Consider the following 18,194-nt stretch of genomic DNA (forward strand, 5'->3'; position numbering starts at 1 on the left):
GGAGAAGTGTAGGTATTGCATGTGGTTGGTGGGTTTTATGTGGATGGAGGTAGTCAGGTGTCCTCCCTCGATGTGCACGTCCACATCCAGGAAGGTGATCTGGTTGTGTCCAGGTGAATTTTAGGTAACGGAAGTGGTTAAGTTGGTCCAGGAAGGCTGACAAGGATGGTTCTCCATGTGTCCAGAGCATGAAGATGTCGTCGATGAAGCGGAGCCAGAGGAGGGGTTGGAGGGTTGGGTAGCCAAAAACTCTTGCTCAAGTTGGCCCATGAAGAGGTTTGCATAGGATGGGGCCATTCTGGTACCCATGGCTGTACCTCGGATCTATAGGAAATTTTGGTTTTCAAAGGTGAAGTTGTTACAAGTGAGGACAAGGTGGGCTAGGTGGGTCAGGAAGTTGGTGCTGGGGTTGTGAGGTTTGGGTCTGCTATTGAGATAGAATTCTATGGAGCGGAGGCCATGGGAGTGAGGTATGTTGGTGTAGAGGGAAGTGACATCAATGGTGGCAAGGATGGTATTTGGGGGCAATGGTGGGAGGGTGCTGATTTTCTGGAGGAAGTGGTTGGTGTCACGGAGGTAGGAGGGCAGAGCTTTCACAAGAGGCTGGAGATGGGAGTCAACAAAGGCTGAGATTCGTTCTGTAGGTGAGTTATAGTGTGCGCGTGCGCGATATGTAATTAATTAATACACTTACAAGGGAGGTCTAAGTATCCCCCTCCGATTTCCATGAAACTTGGCAGGTGTATAGAGGGGCCCAAAGGAAGAAATACGTGTTTTTATATTTCAGCTAACAAATTGTTTTAGGGGGCAACCCCCCCTCAAATGTCAAGATGAGAAATTGAAGTGGGGATCTGACCGCGAAACTACGTAAATATATGCATAGGAAGAAACAGGGGGCGTAGAGCCTCTCTATACACCTGCCAAATTTCATGGAAATCGGAGGGGGACACAGGGGTCAGATGATCCCCACGTCAATTTGTCCTCGTCTTGACATTTGAGGCGGGTTTTGCACCCTAAAACAGTTTTTTAGCCGAAACAAAAAAAAAACACGTATTTCTTCCTTTGGGACCCTCTATACACCTGTGAAGTTTCATGAAAATCGGAGGGGGACACAGGAGTCAAATGCCCACTTAAATTTGTCCTCATTTTGACATTTGAGGGGGTTGCCCCCTAAAACAGTTTTTTAGCCGAAACAAAAAAAACACGTATTTCTTCCTTTGGGTCCCTTTATACACACACCTGCCAAGTTTCATGGAAATCGGAGGGGGACACAGGGGTCAGATCCCCACTTCAATTTGTCCTCATCTTGACATTTGAGGGGGTTGCCCCCTAAAACAGTTTTTTAGCCGAAACAAAAAAAAAAAAAAACACGTATTTCTTCATTTGGGTCCGTTTATACACACACCTGCCAAGTTTCATGGAGATCGGAGGGGGACACAGGGGTCAAATGCCCACTTAAATTTGTCCTCATCTTGACATTTGAGTGGGTTTTGCCCCCTAAAACCGTTTTTAAGCTGAAACAAAAAAACACATATTTCTTCCTTTGGGCCCCACTATAGACCTGCCAAGTTTCATGGAAATCGGAGGGGGACACGGAGGTCAAATGCCTACTTAAATTTGTCCTCATATTGACATTTGAGGGGGGGTTGCCCCCCTAAAACAGTTTTTAGCCGAAAAAAAAACACGTATTTCTTCCTTTGGGCCCGTTTATTCACACACCTGCCAAGTATCATGGAAATCGGAGGGGGACACAGGGGTCAGATCCTCACTTCAATTTGTCCTCATCTTGACATTTGAGTGGGTTTTGCCCCTAAGACAGTATTTTAGCTGAAACAAAAAATACGTATTTCTTCCATTGGGCTCCACTATGAACCTGCCAATTTTTATGGAAATCGGAGGGGGACACTTAGAACACCTCCCTTGTTAGTCTTATACTTTGTAATTATATAACACTGCATATATAAATTTGTAAAACTGTAACTGTAGAAAAATTGTATAATTTTTGTATAACATTTCTATCTTGTTATATGCATTAAAGGTTTCATCCTGGAAAGGAATGTCTCACATTTATGTGTGTTTCCATTTCCAATACATTCGAATGAATACATATTTGTTTCAATGGCATTTACAAAATCACCTCTGACATTTTATGTTAAACAAGTAAGATTATTTTTGTGCACGTGTGTGTTAGCCGATGCGTGGCAAAATATTTTAGGAACAACACTTGAAAAAAATTATTGTAGGACTAACTAATGAAACATTTCTTCGTAATCGAAGATCATAATACCTTTTAAGGTGTGGTAATATTATAATGGGATTGAGATACGAAACTCTCGGATCCGGATCCAGATCCGAAACTTTCGGACCCGGATCCGGAACTTTCAGATCCAGATCCAGAACTATCGGATCCGGATCCAGATCCGTAACTTTTGGATCCGGATCCGAATTTTTCGGATCCGGATCCGTTTGGCCATCCCTAATCACTAGCACTAGAGAAGGTGTTATCCTGCCATGCATTTTCACTGCATGTCTCTGTTGTTTTTCCCTTAGGGATCCATAACATTACTACTATCATGTTGTTAGTTTCTTTTTAATAACTGAAGGCCTTGGGGGGTATAACATGGTAAGTGATATTTTGGTCATTATTGAGTTTCTTAAGCAGTGAGGTTATTAGAAGATACACAGCAGATAATTTGTTTTCGTGTTGTGTTTACCAATTTCAGAAGGGTTCAATGCAAATTGCATGACATGGCCGTTACATGGGAAAGTTTAAAGATGGCTCTTTTTACTTTGTAACTCAATAATGACCAAAATGTCACTTATGTTTCACCCCTCCCCCCCTCCCCGCACCCTTCACTTTATACATTCAAAAAAATTGATTGTGCACTGGTTTCTTACCTTCATTTGAGTTTCACCTCTCCCTTATGCTTTCCTGAATTTTATTTTATTTATGGGTCCCCAAAAGGCATCAAATTGGGGTTCCACTTGAATTTGCAATTTATTTATTGGGGGGGGCTTTCCACTTCACACTTTCATTAATAATATTAAACAGCAGTTTTTACAACTGTAATGTTCCTAAATAAGTATTTAATCAGAATCTGAATAGTCTTTGATAAACACACATTAAACACTTGAATATATTGATGAAGGAATTGGGAGCATAAAGGTAGTTTGCCTCGAACATCACTCTGAAGCTCGCAAGTTGAACGCTCATTCACCCCACATTCCACCGGATGCAGAGCCGATAACAAGAATTTTCCACTTGGCTCTGCACAGTCAGCAAGGCAACGGCCCTCGCCAGCGGTAAGTGCACCTCCACTGTAAATTTCCATCTGCATTCAGGGATACCCCAGGTGCACAGTGGAGGTGCAAAGTCCACCAAGTTATGACTCAAATCCAATGTATAAAACCCCTGGAGACGGTAAATTGATCTCTCACTTCGCTCTAATATCACCACCAAACTGATCGATGAGAAGACGACGACGACCTGCTGAGAGATCGCGACGTTACGAGGTGGCAACAAGCGAGAAGTCCATAAGCAGTCCGGATTAAGCCAGCCGAAGAATCCGCAGTCCATTTACAATCAAGTTGCCGAATTGCCTGCCGTCTCTTATCGCCACATTCGATCTCTCCAGCGGGCACCTGTCACCGTGCAACCGTCGCCGACGTCAGAAGTCGAGGGCCAGACCTACAGCAAGGGGTGAGTAGCGTTCAACACCACAGGCTCCCAACAATCCTTCATCAGCTCCCTTAAGTGTAGAGGTGGTTGGCCAAGTCAAACTTAAGACCTATCGTATTTATCTGAGCTACGTCCTGGCGTGACTCGATCCAGTACCTTACCCGACGTCACGCTACAATATATTCTTTAAAAGTTTCACATTCAAAATGTATTTATAAACTAGGATATTCCCAAAAAGAAAAGAAAGGGAAACACTATATCAACATATTTTATGAATCTGATTACACTAAAAGAGCTGAAGAAACTACTAATTTTCTAATTGAAACTAGTGATTTTATTATGGGCTACACTGATTTAGTCTGTATTTTTTCATTCCTTGTATTCAAGTAAAAAAAGAAGGGGAGACCTCTGATCGCTCGTATTTTGCATTATGGGGGAGCCAACTAGCTACTTAAAAATCCTTTGCATTAGCACCTGTTACTTTCAGTTGACAGGGTCAGCCATACCTTTTCAGACAGGGCCTTAAGACTTTCCATGAACCTTTCCCAAAAGTCTTTGAACAAAGGACGGTCAATTTTCTTCAGGCTGCTCTTGGTACTTGCATCCACACTCACATACAATTGGGTAACAGGTCCAATACTCCTACAAAGAAAAATTGTTATATTATAATGGGTGTAAGCCACTGTGAAATCTTCACAAGGAAAGTTTAAATGAGGAGTAGGTGGACATTCTTATAAAGTTTTTGCTCCAGTTTTCGGATGTACACCTAAGTCCTAAAGTACGTTACTTCTCAATCAAGTCACCACCATTGTTAGGGCACATGTCAGAATGGGACACAGGCTTTTGTATACTCTCATCGTAGAAATGAATTTCCATCTGCACTGCACGTGTCACTATTGTTTCTCTGAGCATGCACAGTTGCTCGCTGGCACATGGGCAAGTCACAGCCAGTGTTGTAAGAGGGGTGAAAAGGAGAGAGGCAATAGGCTTCAATGGTAGAGGCATGCACGTTTCGTTTTTGATGGAAACACAAAATGTGAAATTACACATTGTAAAGTATATTTTTCACGTGTTTGAAAGGGGTGACGTGCATTTTCCTATCATGTTTTGTCATTAAAAGATGTGAATTAAACTGCAAAATGCAAAATAAACTCTTATAAACATGGAATTTAGAGTTTATTTACCAAGATGACAATTTCTGAAGTCTGAATTATCCTATGAGTTATGTAAATAATGGAAAATTGATTAGTTTTGCTGTGAATATTTGAGAAGCAAAAATGGACTCCTTTGCACAGGCATAAACTTAATACTCTGACAACTACAGAAATGTGCTATTGGAAGGAAAAAGCTTATTTTGTGTAGCACAGGCATAAACGTAATACTCTGACTACAGAAATGTGCTATTGGAAGGGAAAAGCTTATTTTGTGTAAGTCAAGTTTCAAAATCAAATTTAGCATTCTTTTCACCAAAATGTCATTTTATATACGGCTTTGACCTAGGTTTTGTACAAAAAGCTTTGCAAGAAAATGTTCAATTCCATAGCCAAGCCATACACATCCTTGTAATTGTATACATACACCGGGTGGTCCAAAAGTCCCGGAACGGTCACATATCGTGAGAAATACACATCGAATCGGAAAACGAAAAAATACGTGTTTAATAAGTGAATGAAAGCTATTCAATGATATCACACTGGGTGTGGGGCGGGGGCAACTGTGAAATGGAAACCCCCATTTGTATTGTAGAATCGGAAAGAGGACTTCACTCAGAGTCCAACGAGCTATCAACCATCCTCTTAGCTCAGTTAGGAAGGGAGATATGGCGATTTTAAATTTCACAAAACCCCCCAAAAATTGAGTGAAAGCGATTGCAGATTTGGAATCTCAACATCAAGACCTTTCAATAGAGTATATGGTAGACCCCCTTCCATATACTCTATTGAAAAGTCTTGACCTGCAGATTCCGAATCTGCAATCGCTTTCACTCTAGCTCAATTAGTTGCAGATCATCCCTTTGAATTTTTTTTGGGTTTTATGAAATTTTCACATTTTTTTTTCTTTCTTTAATTTCTTCTTCGGAAATTGAAAATCGCCATATCTCCATTCCTAATTGAGCTAGGAGGATGGTTGATAGCTCGTTGGACTCTGAATGAAGTCCTCTTTCTGATTCTATAATACAAAATGGGGTTTTCATTTAAAATTTCACAGTTGCCCCCTGCCCCACCCCCAAGGGGTGGGGGTGGGAAACCAAGTAGGATATCATTCAATAGCTTTCTTTCACTTATTTAACACGTATTTTTTCGTTTTCCGATTCGATGTGTATTCCTCACGATATGTGACCGTTCTCGGACTTTTAGAGAACCCGGTATATATATATAATATATATATACCTACTGTGAAAATGAGGTCATGACCTCGAAATAACAAACTTTTCTTCAATTGTGGTAAATGCGTACTGTCTCCTACTCCATTTATATATATTTATGTTGAGTTGAGCTAAAATCTAAATTTGTTAAAAATTAATGTTAATTTATATCAGAATCCCCTTCACATATATATTACCATATTATATATTAAAATAAGCTACTCTTTCAGACTGGAAATAACGATGATTGATTGCCATGCATTATGTATTGCGATCATTTGTGAAAACACTTATAAGAAAATTTGTGTCATTATACATACCGGATAGCATCTGGAAACTGTGCATTGGTTACAAGAAATGAAGAGATTCCATGTGAGTGTAGGAGCTCCACAAAAGTATTTATTTTTGGGTACATGATAGGTTCTCCCACCAGAGACAAGGCACAATGCTTAGCATCAAAGGCTTCTTTTAGACGTTGCTGCTTAACGCCAGGTACACCTACAAAAAAATTACAATGTAATAGATTAACATCTTGCCAGGACTGGTAAGTTTCCAATACATCAAGAATGAAATAATCTAATAGAAAATGGTCAACATAAGTGCAGAACTTGATTACATCACCTTTAACTATATAAAAATCTAGATAGGAGTCATTCCATGCCAAATCAACACAGCCCCCAACCTGACCATCTCTGATTTTCATGAAATTTGGGGAGTTGAAACTATGCATGGAACTTAGTAACTATGAAATTTTTTAGTTTCGTTTGTCTTGTAATTGTTAAATTATTCAAGCTCAAATTTAGCAGAAATTGCCTTTTTTGAGTCGGCTTAGCTACACTAAATGTGCTGTAACTCCGCCCCTATTTCACCAAGGAAACTCAAATAAAGCTTATTGTACAGGGAATTGAACAAGCTTTCCAGTGATATATAACAAGCCTGCCTTTGGATAAAAATATAAATTTGTCACGTGACCTTGACATTTGACCTTGAATATCCCAAAACATGTCATCACCAAAAATCGTGAAAAAAATATATTTGGTCCCTCATGCCATACTAGAAAACATATCAAAAAATCATTCTGGGACTGCAATGGGATCAGAAGATACAAAATAATATGTGTAACTGTGTGACTGATAAAAGCCTCATTACATGAACTATGACGAGTCAAATGTCCCTTAACACCCCCTACAAAATGTAAAGGAGTTATCCTGGGTATAATTGGTCGTGAAAGAAATAGGTTAGGCACAGGGAGATCTCTAGCTGTGTGTGTCAAGCGCAAGTCCGGCATATTGTTGACCGCCATATTGAATTCAACGCAAAAATTTCCATGGAAAGGGGGTGATGTGATATATCAAATCAGGCTAGAATTTCACGAGAAATGAAGCGGCCAAGGTTTTTCCAACTTATCTTTAGCAAGCAAACAGTTATACGCATAACTTTCACTTACAATATATGCACATTATAATGTTGTCAATATTCCTGTGAGCACACTTGTTGACGTCTCTCACACTCACATAGAACATTTGGCAATGTAGCAGGTGCAACATCATCGCAAGCAGCAACTATGCCTTCTCTCAGATGGTCAATATCACAGACTTTTAGTGCATATACCATTCTCTTCAAATGTTTCTGAAGGTAAAAGTCCTCCTAAGATGTTAGATCTGGGGTATGTGCAGGCCTTTTAATAGTTCCCCGTCTGTCCATCAATCTACCTAGAAATTTACCATGAAGAAATTGCCAAAATGTCCACATAGTGTGGTCACACTCTGTCCTGTTTCAAAACTCTGGAAAAGTGCCATATCCCATAAGCAAGGATGAAAAACCTGTTCCCTTAACAAATCCAAGAAGCCGTCACCATTTAAGGTTCCGTTGTTGAATATGGATCAACCATTCCCGTTATCCATACACTATACCACATCATTAGCTTACCAGCAACAACCATTCGGCTGGGATCTGTCTACTGTAGATTATCAAATCACTGGTATTGCACATTATTTTTATTAACTTCACCATGAACATTAAAATTAGACTCCTCACTGAATAATTTTTCATTCCAATGGAAGTGTCACGTAATTGCTTCAGATAATTTTCCCAATATTCTTCACTATTCAACTATTTGGAGAATGTCGCTGATTAAAATCATATGCAATGGTGCGTATACTTCTTTCTCTCCAGAAATGTCAGCGTAATCTCGATGAGTTCCTAACACGTTATGAGCATTCTAATGCTTTGTTTTTAACACCTCAAAAAGGAGAAAATGGTTACAAGCATGCAGTAATAACTTTTTGCTGGCTAAAGATATGTTGGAAAAACCTCCGCCGCTTCATTTCTCGTGAAATTCTAACTTGATTTGATATATCACATCACCCCCTTTCCTTTGAAATATTTGCGTTGAATTCAATATGGTGGTCAACAATATGCCGGACTTGCGCTTGACACACACAGCTAGAAATCTCCCTGTGCCTAACCTATTTCTTTCATGACCAGGATAACTCCTTTACATTTTGTAGGGGGTGTTAAGGGACATTTGACTCGTCATAGTTCATGTAATGAGGCTTTTATCAGTCACACAGTTACACATATTATTTTGTATCTTCTGATCCCATTGCAGTCCCAGAATGATTTTTTGATATGTTTTCTAGTATGGCATGAGGGACCAAATATATTTTTTTCACGATTTTTGGTGATGACATGTTTTGAGATATTCAAGGTCAAAGGTCAAGGTCACGTGACAAAATTATATTTTTATCCAAAGGCAGGCTTGTTATATATCACTGGAAAGCTTGTTCAATTCCCTGTACAATAAGCTTTATTTGAGTTTCCTAGGTGAAATAGGGGCGGAGTTACAGCACATTTAGTATAGCTAAGTGGGCTCAAAAAGGGCAATTTCTGCTAAATTTGAGCTTGAATAATTTAACAATTACAAGACAAATGAAACTAAAAATTTTCATAGTTACTAAGTTCAATGCATAGTTTCAACTCCCCAAATTTCATGAAAATCGGAGATGGTCAGGTTGGAAATTGCACATATCTGTGTTGATTTGGCATGGAATGACTCAAAGTTTAATTTTATTCTAGAAGAAAATTGAACAATAATAGCACATGCAATGATGCTGATTTTGCATCACACTGTCTACACAGCTTTTCTTGATGCAGTTTGATCTGAATGAAGCAATTCCCACTTGGCTCTTGCAAGATGTCTTCTTTTCATTGCAGTGCCGTGATGTAACAATATTTCACAGACACTTCACATTTTTTTTCCTTTTATGGGGTCACCTGTAAATACTTTAGGCAAACACCAAGATTACGCTGTTATCCCTAAGGTAACTTATTATTTCAATCACTAATAATGGATCCGGGCATTCTTTACACCTTAATACACTGTGTATTACCTTGAAATTGCAGTCCAAAATTATATATTTAACTATAAAGCCAAAATTTCTTTTATATTTATTTGTTTGTTATTAAGAATAGTTCATATATTAATTTTGTAATTTATTCTAGTGTCCAGTGACTGCTCTTGCTTTTCAAGTACAATTGTTGCAATGTGTCCATGTTAGGATTGAGCCAATACTGATGCCAATGTATCGGTTGGATTTTATTTACCGATACTTTCCTGGCATTTTGGTCTTTCACGGGGTCCACAAAAGTGCTGTGCAACACTTTCACGAAACCCAATTATCCAGGATGTAACGCAACATCTGAAGTTTCCATTTATTTTGCACCAATATTGTGTGGGAAAAAAATATTTTGTGATTCATAACAGATATTTTAATATTTTGATTTAAGCCTTGAAAATTTTGAAGCAAAACTCTGGTAAATTGATTCTTATAGTTGTGAAGTGGAATACTCACCCACTAATATTGTAATAAATATTTTGAACAACTTTTAATTGTTACAGTTTTTCAAGCATCGATGGAAATCTCTAAAGATATTACACAATTTTTCACCCTACACCTCTAGCTACCTTGACAGAACTAAATACGAGAGATTTGTACTCATTCCTTTCTTGTGCAACAGTCTTCAGAGACCCAAGGCCAGGCAAATGGCTTCCCACTGTTATACAGGGGATCAAACTCTGCATAAAAATCCGATGCCTTTCTCAGCAGAACTTTCTTTTATGTTTATTTATTTTATGTTGCTTTTCTAGAATCACAGCAAGGAGCATGAATGATGGAAGAAGTGAGGCAAATAGCAGAACGAAGATACTTCCTTGTACAGTTCAGACACAGCTGGGTTGTAACGGTACTGTTTGCTTGCAATGGGATCAGAAGTTACTGTACAGCTTTAAACTTAGAACATACTGCAAAAAAGGATGCCGACAAACAATGGGCACATATTACAATAACAATATAGCTTACCTTTAAACTGATTTATCAATTTGTAGTGATTTGTTAGAGCTTCCTTCAGTATCATATCAGGTTCGTCCAGTTTCCACTTCCACTCTGTGCCGACTGGATTTGAGTGGTGTCTCCAGCAGAACACACACTTATTAGCACACGCCAAACTAGGGGTTGCCTCGATGCAGCGGTGGCTCTCTATGCCATAAAATGTGTGCTTGTAGCACCCACCACGACCTCTGAGCATTGACTGCAAAATCAAATTAATTCAATTAGAAATTTTGCCGAACAGGAGAAAAGTGGGAAAATGTGGCTTGATCAAGTTGACCTTGTGACCTTTTTACACCAGTGATCATAAAATAGAATACTTTACCAGAATACTACAATTTTTTTTAATAAAAAAGCAAATAATGATTTAAGTAGCAATGTTTCAGTTATATGCACAAAACTTTTGTCACATTAGATTATATTATGATATGTTTTCATATACAAGTTAACAATGCTCATGTTTTAACAATTTCAAGTAAGTAATTGCTGGCTGAGCAACTGAACGTGTTTTACCGATTTTATAAGACCTCGGGTTTAAGAGGTCTCACGGGAAATGGGAAACTTTTTAAAAACGGGGTTTTTAACGGGTTGTTTTTAGACAGGAATGTTGGCAGTGATTATTTCAAGTGTTTCTTAAGCAATACCTCTAACCTAATAGCTTTTTTAACACTTAGTGACGTGGCATTATGATTAGTGCCTAGAGAAAATAAGAACCTGAAGAAGGGGGCAGTTGTACCTTGAAACATTGTTTTCTAAACTTCATACTCACTCACGTAAGTAAATTCAATTTTATACTAATTTAGTATTGATTATATTACATAGTGAGTAAATGCACCATATGCAAATATGTTACTAATTAAATAATTATTTCAATTATAATGTTTGTTTTTAAGCCCACTTTATGCACAGAAAGGCTAATCAGGACTGGGCCTACAGTTTAAAGTGGGATCCGAACCACTGTGTGTCTCCACTGGGTATCAAACCTGGGAGCCCTTGATCACAAGGCAATGACTCCTGAAATACCGTGCGTCCATTTCGATCTGCAGCCGAGAGATCGGGAGAAACGTGGCGGGCGGCGCTGACGGAGGTGCCGACATTTGCGGCCTGTAATGCCCGCATATTTTTATGGACATATGCAGACATTTATATAAATATTGCAAAACTAGCACTAACCTGTGTTATAAGAGTTGTTCAAAGTGATGTCCACCTAAATTCACACATTCCTGGCATCGTTTGATGAAATTTTGATTCACACGCAAAAGTTCCTCTTCCGTAATTCTTCCTAGTTCTGCCCTTATATTGTCTTTTAGTTCGTCGATGCTATGAGGGTTATTTCGGTAGACTCTATTTTTCAAGGTTCCCCACAAATAATAGTCACATACGGTAAGATCTGGCGAACGTGAAGGCCATAAACCTCTTGAAATTATTCTGTCATCAAACACCTCCCTTATAGCGTCCAAAGAATCAGCGGCGGTATGGGCTGTGGCCGAATCTTGTTGAAAATACCCATATTGTCTCTCATTATCTGATAACAACTGAAAAAACGGCGCGAGTATTTGTGTGCGGTACCTCTCTGAATTTATTGTCTCTTCAAAAAATATAGGCCCTATTATTCTTTTGGCACTTACAGCACACCACACACCAATTTTTGCATCGTGTAACGGAACTTCATGTATTATTCGGGGATTTTCAGTGCTCCAGTATCTATTGTTCTGTGAACAAACATGACCACGCAAGTGAAACCATGCCTCATCCGAAAAAAATATTAACTGTGGATCAACAATACCATCTACAATATTCTGCAAAACCCAATTACAGAAATTTACTCTACTTACGTTGTCAGGGGGCCGTAATTCTTGCACTATAGAAACTCTGTACGGTTTTAATTTTAGTAGCTTAGTGGCTGTATGTGCTGATGATTTTGACACGCCCATCTCCTGTGAAACACGGCGTAGAGGTTTGTTTGGAGAACGTTCTAACGCTGCACCAATTTCATCGAGTTTTGCTTTGGTTAGAATCCGTCGTTTTTGCTTAGGTGTTTTAAAATTTAACGATCCAGTTTCTCGTAATTTAAGGACAAGACGTCTAACCGTATCTCTATGTGGAGGTGAAACGCCTGGGAATTTCTGTACAAATTGCCTACACACGTCTCGACACGAGTCTGTTTTCACGTAAGTGTCATACATAAAAAATCTTTGTTCTAACACAACACACATACACACTGCAATAACACAAACAAGTAACCAAGAATAACACTCTTACGCACAGTACGAAATTAACACGCTCTTGGTTTACATCTGCCTGCCACTATATTCACAGCTCTGTAGTCGCGAAGGAACAAAAAACTTGAGCTAGGAGATTTCGGATTGCAAGGAAGCTCACGAACACCATTAGCTTTTAACGGTTCGTCTGCAGCGTAATCTTGATACAGTGTTGCACATTCGAAACCTCCAAACGATCCCCATCGACACAAAACTCTTTCAAGGATAAAAACTTAAGCAGGACGTTACTGGTCAAAACTATGATTAAAATGTTTTACAGAGTATTATCTGTGGCTCTTAATATAATTTCTAAAGCGTATTTATTTGTGTATATAAGGGTGGAACTTGGAAGAATTACAGAAGAACTTTTGCGTGTTATAACACAGGTTAGTGCTCGTTTTGCAAGATGTCCACAAAAATAAGCGGGCATTACAGGCCTCAAATGTCGGCATCTCCGTCAGCGCCGCCCGCCACGTTTCTCCCGATCTCTCGGCGGCAGATCGAAATGGACACACTGTATAAATCACAGGCACAAAGGTTTTACCAAATTTACAATCTATGATTGGTAATAAGATTCTTATTACAGGCATTGCTTTGGATGTCCTGTAACCACCACATTTGCTTTCAAATTTAACTCCTAAACACATGCAAAAGTAGGAAAGACAAAACACCAACCTTAGTCCATCTGCACAATTTGACTCCTGAGTGAGTGCCAATTAGTTTGTATCCTTGCTTTGTCAGGACTTCTCTCAGCAAAGGTGTTATCATTTCTTCTACACCTTTTCCATCTTTGTTTTTCTTCTTTGCTGTCTTCATATCTACCATCATATTACCCAAATCTTCCATGTCCAACATTTGCTCTTCTTTACTATCGTCCTCATTATCATCTGACTCTATATCACTATTTTCCTGAAAAGATGACTGGAGGTCACTCTGAAGTTGCATTCAAGCCAAACGGATGTTTCTACCAATATTGGTTTATTGGTTGAAAATGAAACACCCCTACAACCAATACCTTACTGAAGTTATAACCGATTATATCAATCACTGGCACCCAAATAGATACTAACATCCCTTCTTCAAAATCCCTGATTGGCAACGTCTGGACGTGAAGGAGCTACAGTTTGGTTGTGTTCGTTTTTTCCCTTTTGTAAAAAAAGCAGTGGAATAAAGAAAGGAAAGGAACTTGAGCGTGGCTTGTGCCTTGAAGGAGACCTCCACTAGGTCTATGGAAGAAAAATGATTATCTTGTGAAAATAGGTTCAGAATAACAGCATCGAGTTTCATACTAAAAGAAAAGCAAGTTATGGAAATGGTGCGAGCATAACAGGTCAGTATTGTTAATAGTAACGATGATACAAGTAATTCTTGTTCACCTTCATAGCACAATAAGGAAAAGAACTGATTAGATTTTTGATTGATTTGGTTTTAAGTCCACTTTATGCACAGTAAGGCTAATTGGGACTGGACCTACAATTTAAAGTGGGATCCGAACCACTATGTGCCTCCAGCGGGTATCGAACCTGGGACCCCATGATTACAAGGTGACGATGCTACCACAGCGCCATCGCGGAGGCCCAAGAACTGATTGGAGTTGTATCTTCAAGAAGAAGAGAAGAGGTCCTTTGTGTGAGAGAGAGTGCTTTGTGTGATGTCTGGTCAGTGTTGTGTTTGTTGTGAAAAGAAGAAAACAGGAATTTTGTTAGGTGCTGGTTGGTGGCTGCATAAGCTGTTCAGTGCAAAAAGATTTAGCATACAAAGAAGTGATCCTCAACTCTTTATTTGCAATAACACTGATTAACAAAAAAAAAATTTCGGCAGATATCTTGGTATCCAACACGCGTTCTAAGACAATTGAAACTTGCTGATTCAAAATATGCAAACCATTTGTCTGTAACACCCACCATTCTTGAGATATACGACATCAACCATTTATATATGTTTAACATTGTATCAAGGCAAACAACTCACAGACATAGGTTTCACTAAAACACTTTTTGCTACATGGAGTACTATTGAACATGGCTTTAGATAAGAAAATTGTGCAAATGGATCACATGACTCATATACTATATAGTAACATCTAGTTGAAGGTATAATACACATATAAAATATATACATATAGAAAATACTTCCTTAATTTAAGTTGTGTTTGGTTTGAATTTCTTGGCTGTAGAGTTGCGTTTGTGCTGAGCATTTGGCATGTCGCGCTGAAGCGTCCAACAGTAGTCAGCCTACATTGCTGCACTCCATTGACCCTGATAGCGTGATTCCATCAACGAGATGTCCTGATGAAAATGTTCACCATGTTCGTCGCTGATTCAATCTAGGTTCTCGGGGAAGAAGTCAAGATGTGAGTCGAGGAGATGAATTTTGAGGGACATGTTGCAACCCAGCTGTCTTCTGTACACACTAATGCGCTTCTGCACAACATTCACATAGTCAGCAGATTTATAATTTCCAAGGAAATTGGCAACGACTGACTCAAATGCCACCCATGCATCTCTTTCAGTGCCACCCCGTAAGTCTTGGAAGTGGCTGTCCGCAATGATCTTCCTTATTTGTGGACCTATGAACACACCTTCTTTCACTTTCCCATACATCATCTCCGGAAACTTGTTGCACAGGTACAGAAAAGCATCTGAGTTGTTGTCTAGTGCCTTCACGAAATTCTTCATGAGTCCCAGCTTCAAATGAAGCGGTGGCATGGTAACTTTTTCAAGCTCAACCAACGGCACACGAAGGACGTTTTTACTTCATGACTGCATTCTATATCTGACCGGCCAATCCTTCTTTATGTAGTGCTGCTTCCTATTTCTGCTATCCTACTCGCAGATGAAGCAGCAGTACTTCTTCGCCTTCCTTATCAACCGCGCAAGTTGCGTGCACATGTCAAACATATGAACTGTGGTGCCCACGACTTACTACTATCTACCTTCGAATCGGATAGTTCATATGCTTTCTTCAGAAACGGTGTAAAAATCTTCCGATGGGATGGATTTCTGATAGATAGCTGCACACGTAGCAAAACAGATCTCATGAATTTATGCAACTTCTGGACGCCATAATCCACTGTCACTCAAAATAAAAAAGCAATAAATGAAAGTATAGTAATGCAACCCTGAAAATATTTCGACATATTACATTAAGTATAACTGTTTTCACAAACGACGAAAAAAAAAATGTCGGTGTTGCACGAAAAATAACGAAAAACGACGAAATTTTTTTGAGGAACGGTATATCATGAAAAATAAAATTTTGTCGATATCTTCAAAACATGACGTGATAGAGCAAAGTGGTTTTCAGATTTGATATCTGCATGAAAAACTGCATTAGAAAATGTAAACATCATGTCAGATATCTACAGCTTGTTTATCAGTGTAATCTTTGTTTTCTTGTCAACATTAACAACGAAAATCTCAACTTACATTCCAATTTTACATACACCCTTTGCAAAATGTAAGAGTTGGAACAAATCCTTTAGTCTTTTCAACACTTACACAACAGGATGGTTCCTCTACCTAAGTATTGTTCTTCTGGCAAAAACCTTCAGACAAACTGCTCAGTAAATCAAAAGGATTAAAAGGTTACAAAGAGTTACGAAAATTATATTTCACCCACGTGGTGCTCAAACCTATGAGCATCACAAATTGGCAACACTTTGTGTATGAATAAACTCTGATTGAAAAATCACTTTATAGAAATTCGATTTCTATTTCTCTAATTTACCACTGCTTTAGTTTGTCACGATGTCGAAGATGAATGATGACAAGATGAAACTGATGAAGGGACACTCGCCCATCGAACTGAAACTTGAATCCTAAACCTTCAGTGATGTAATCGTGAGTGAATCACGCAATGTATTTGGCCATGGAGACAGCTGTAAAAATTGTAAATGTCTTAAGCTTATTGGCAAAGAAAAGTGGTACAATTGTCGAAACAAATATATGTTTTAATGGGATGTGTGTGTAAGGGTGGAGGTATCTGGATAAAGAAAATATATCTATTGGAGAAATATTGCAATGAAAAATGTTTGAATATTTCTATTGATTATGGATTTCAAATGCTCCAATATTTCTAAACCTTTTTTGGAATTCTGCAATAAAAACAGTGATTTCTTGTAATCTTGCAGAATCTGCCTTAGGAAATAATGTATTATCAACAAAAAATTGATAGTTTGCACATTTTTTCACTTAAATGTTAATATACAAGGTACCCACAAAGTGGGCGTACCCCTGGGTTTTCGTCGGAAAGTATATTTAACTTGTGGATTTGCAATCTTTCGACCATAATGAAACACATGGAACTTGATTTTAAAGTGCAAGCCGTACCGTCCTTGTCACGTTAATGAACTCTCTGATGCTGATAGGACATGGTGCCGGAATATCTCCGCAAAACATCTGCCATGACATGGTGCAGAATTCAGCTGTGCATCTATCATGATGGTCTCTATATTGATGTCCTGGACAAGTTAACTAACAGGTACGTGAATACATCGCTATAACAACAACAACCACTGTAGTATCGAAAAAAAGGGGGGTACACCCACTTTGTGACCACCCTGTAATAAACTGTAACTTAATTTTATGTGCCAGGTCTGTGGCTAAGTTGATTGAGTGGAGTCCTAATCTCACTTTTGCAGGTTTCAGGTTCAAGTCCTGATCTTTGCGAGGGTTTTTACTCATTTCAACTAATCATCATTTATTCTCACAGTTGCAATCAGCCGAAAGTAGCAGAAAAGTGATACAAAATACATATGAGAACCAGCTTTCTTCCTATTCTTTAATTGCAAACCACCAACCTACAAAGTGCACTAAATAAATCAACTAGGTTCATTGATCCAATAAAAACTTGAAAACAAGGTGAAAAGCCACCATTTTTTTAAAAAAAAATCATTTCCTCCCTTATACAATTAAAAAAATTACCTCGTTACAATTGTCATTCTCCGCACAGTCTGTTTTGCTGCATTCACAATCATTTTTTACTAGTTGTCTCTGATCATTCTCAATTTGTTTCCACAATTCAGTTTTCCATGCATCAAAATCATGTGACGTTCCATATGTACTGTTTTCATCTCCCAAACCTACACGCAATATTCTCTCAGCTTGAAGTTTGTGAAGTGCTTTATCCAGATTTACTCCTACCTGTAAAAAGAAAATACAATGGTAATTTATACTACGTATACTGCAGTGTAAGCTACTGAATTAATAGTGCCTTTACTAAAAGCATCAACCCTCCTTCATGTAATTATGATTGCATTCTAAAACTGAACACTTCTTTTATTATTTAAACTTGCATGCAACTAATTCTAAGATATTCCAGGTGCCTTTCATCACGAGCAGTTCCATGATTATGGAATGTGAGGATCCTCACTTTAAAAAAAAAAAAAGATAAAAACACAACTCTTATATCACAAAGATACAGTAGAACTTTGGTCTCAGTGTTTTTCAGATAAGCAAGGCAAAAATCTTAAATGTAAAATAGGAAATTTTTATATTTTG

At 38.5% G+C, this 18,194-nt stretch overlaps 1 protein-coding gene across 3 annotated transcripts in view; it reads right to left on the reverse strand.

The window, feature by feature from the left end:
* LOC145992093 (S-adenosyl-L-methionine-dependent tRNA 4-demethylwyosine synthase TYW1-like) overlaps window positions 1-18,194 on the reverse strand; it is a 43,266-nt gene that overhangs the window by 10,732 nt on the left and 14,340 nt on the right. For all 3 annotated transcript variants that reach the window (XM_083128318.1, XM_083128319.1, XM_083128320.1), the window contains exons 5-9: window positions 17,619-17,837; window positions 13,369-13,602; window positions 10,406-10,634; window positions 6,365-6,542; window positions 4,186-4,321 (exon numbers count right to left, since the gene is read on the reverse strand). In XM_083128318.1, the coding sequence (XP_082984444.1) occupies window positions 4,186-4,321; window positions 6,365-6,542; window positions 10,406-10,634; window positions 13,369-13,602; window positions 17,619-17,837 (996 nt within the window). The remainder of the gene's footprint in view (window positions 1-4,185; window positions 4,322-6,364; window positions 6,543-10,405; window positions 10,635-13,368; window positions 13,603-17,618; window positions 17,838-18,194) is intronic.

This window comes from Lepisma saccharinum, chromosome 9 (genome assembly GCF_977018435.1).
Source record: "Lepisma saccharinum chromosome 9, izLepSacc3.1, whole genome shotgun sequence".
NCBI classification, from domain to species: Eukaryota; Metazoa; Arthropoda; class Insecta; order Zygentoma; family Lepismatidae; genus Lepisma; species Lepisma saccharinum.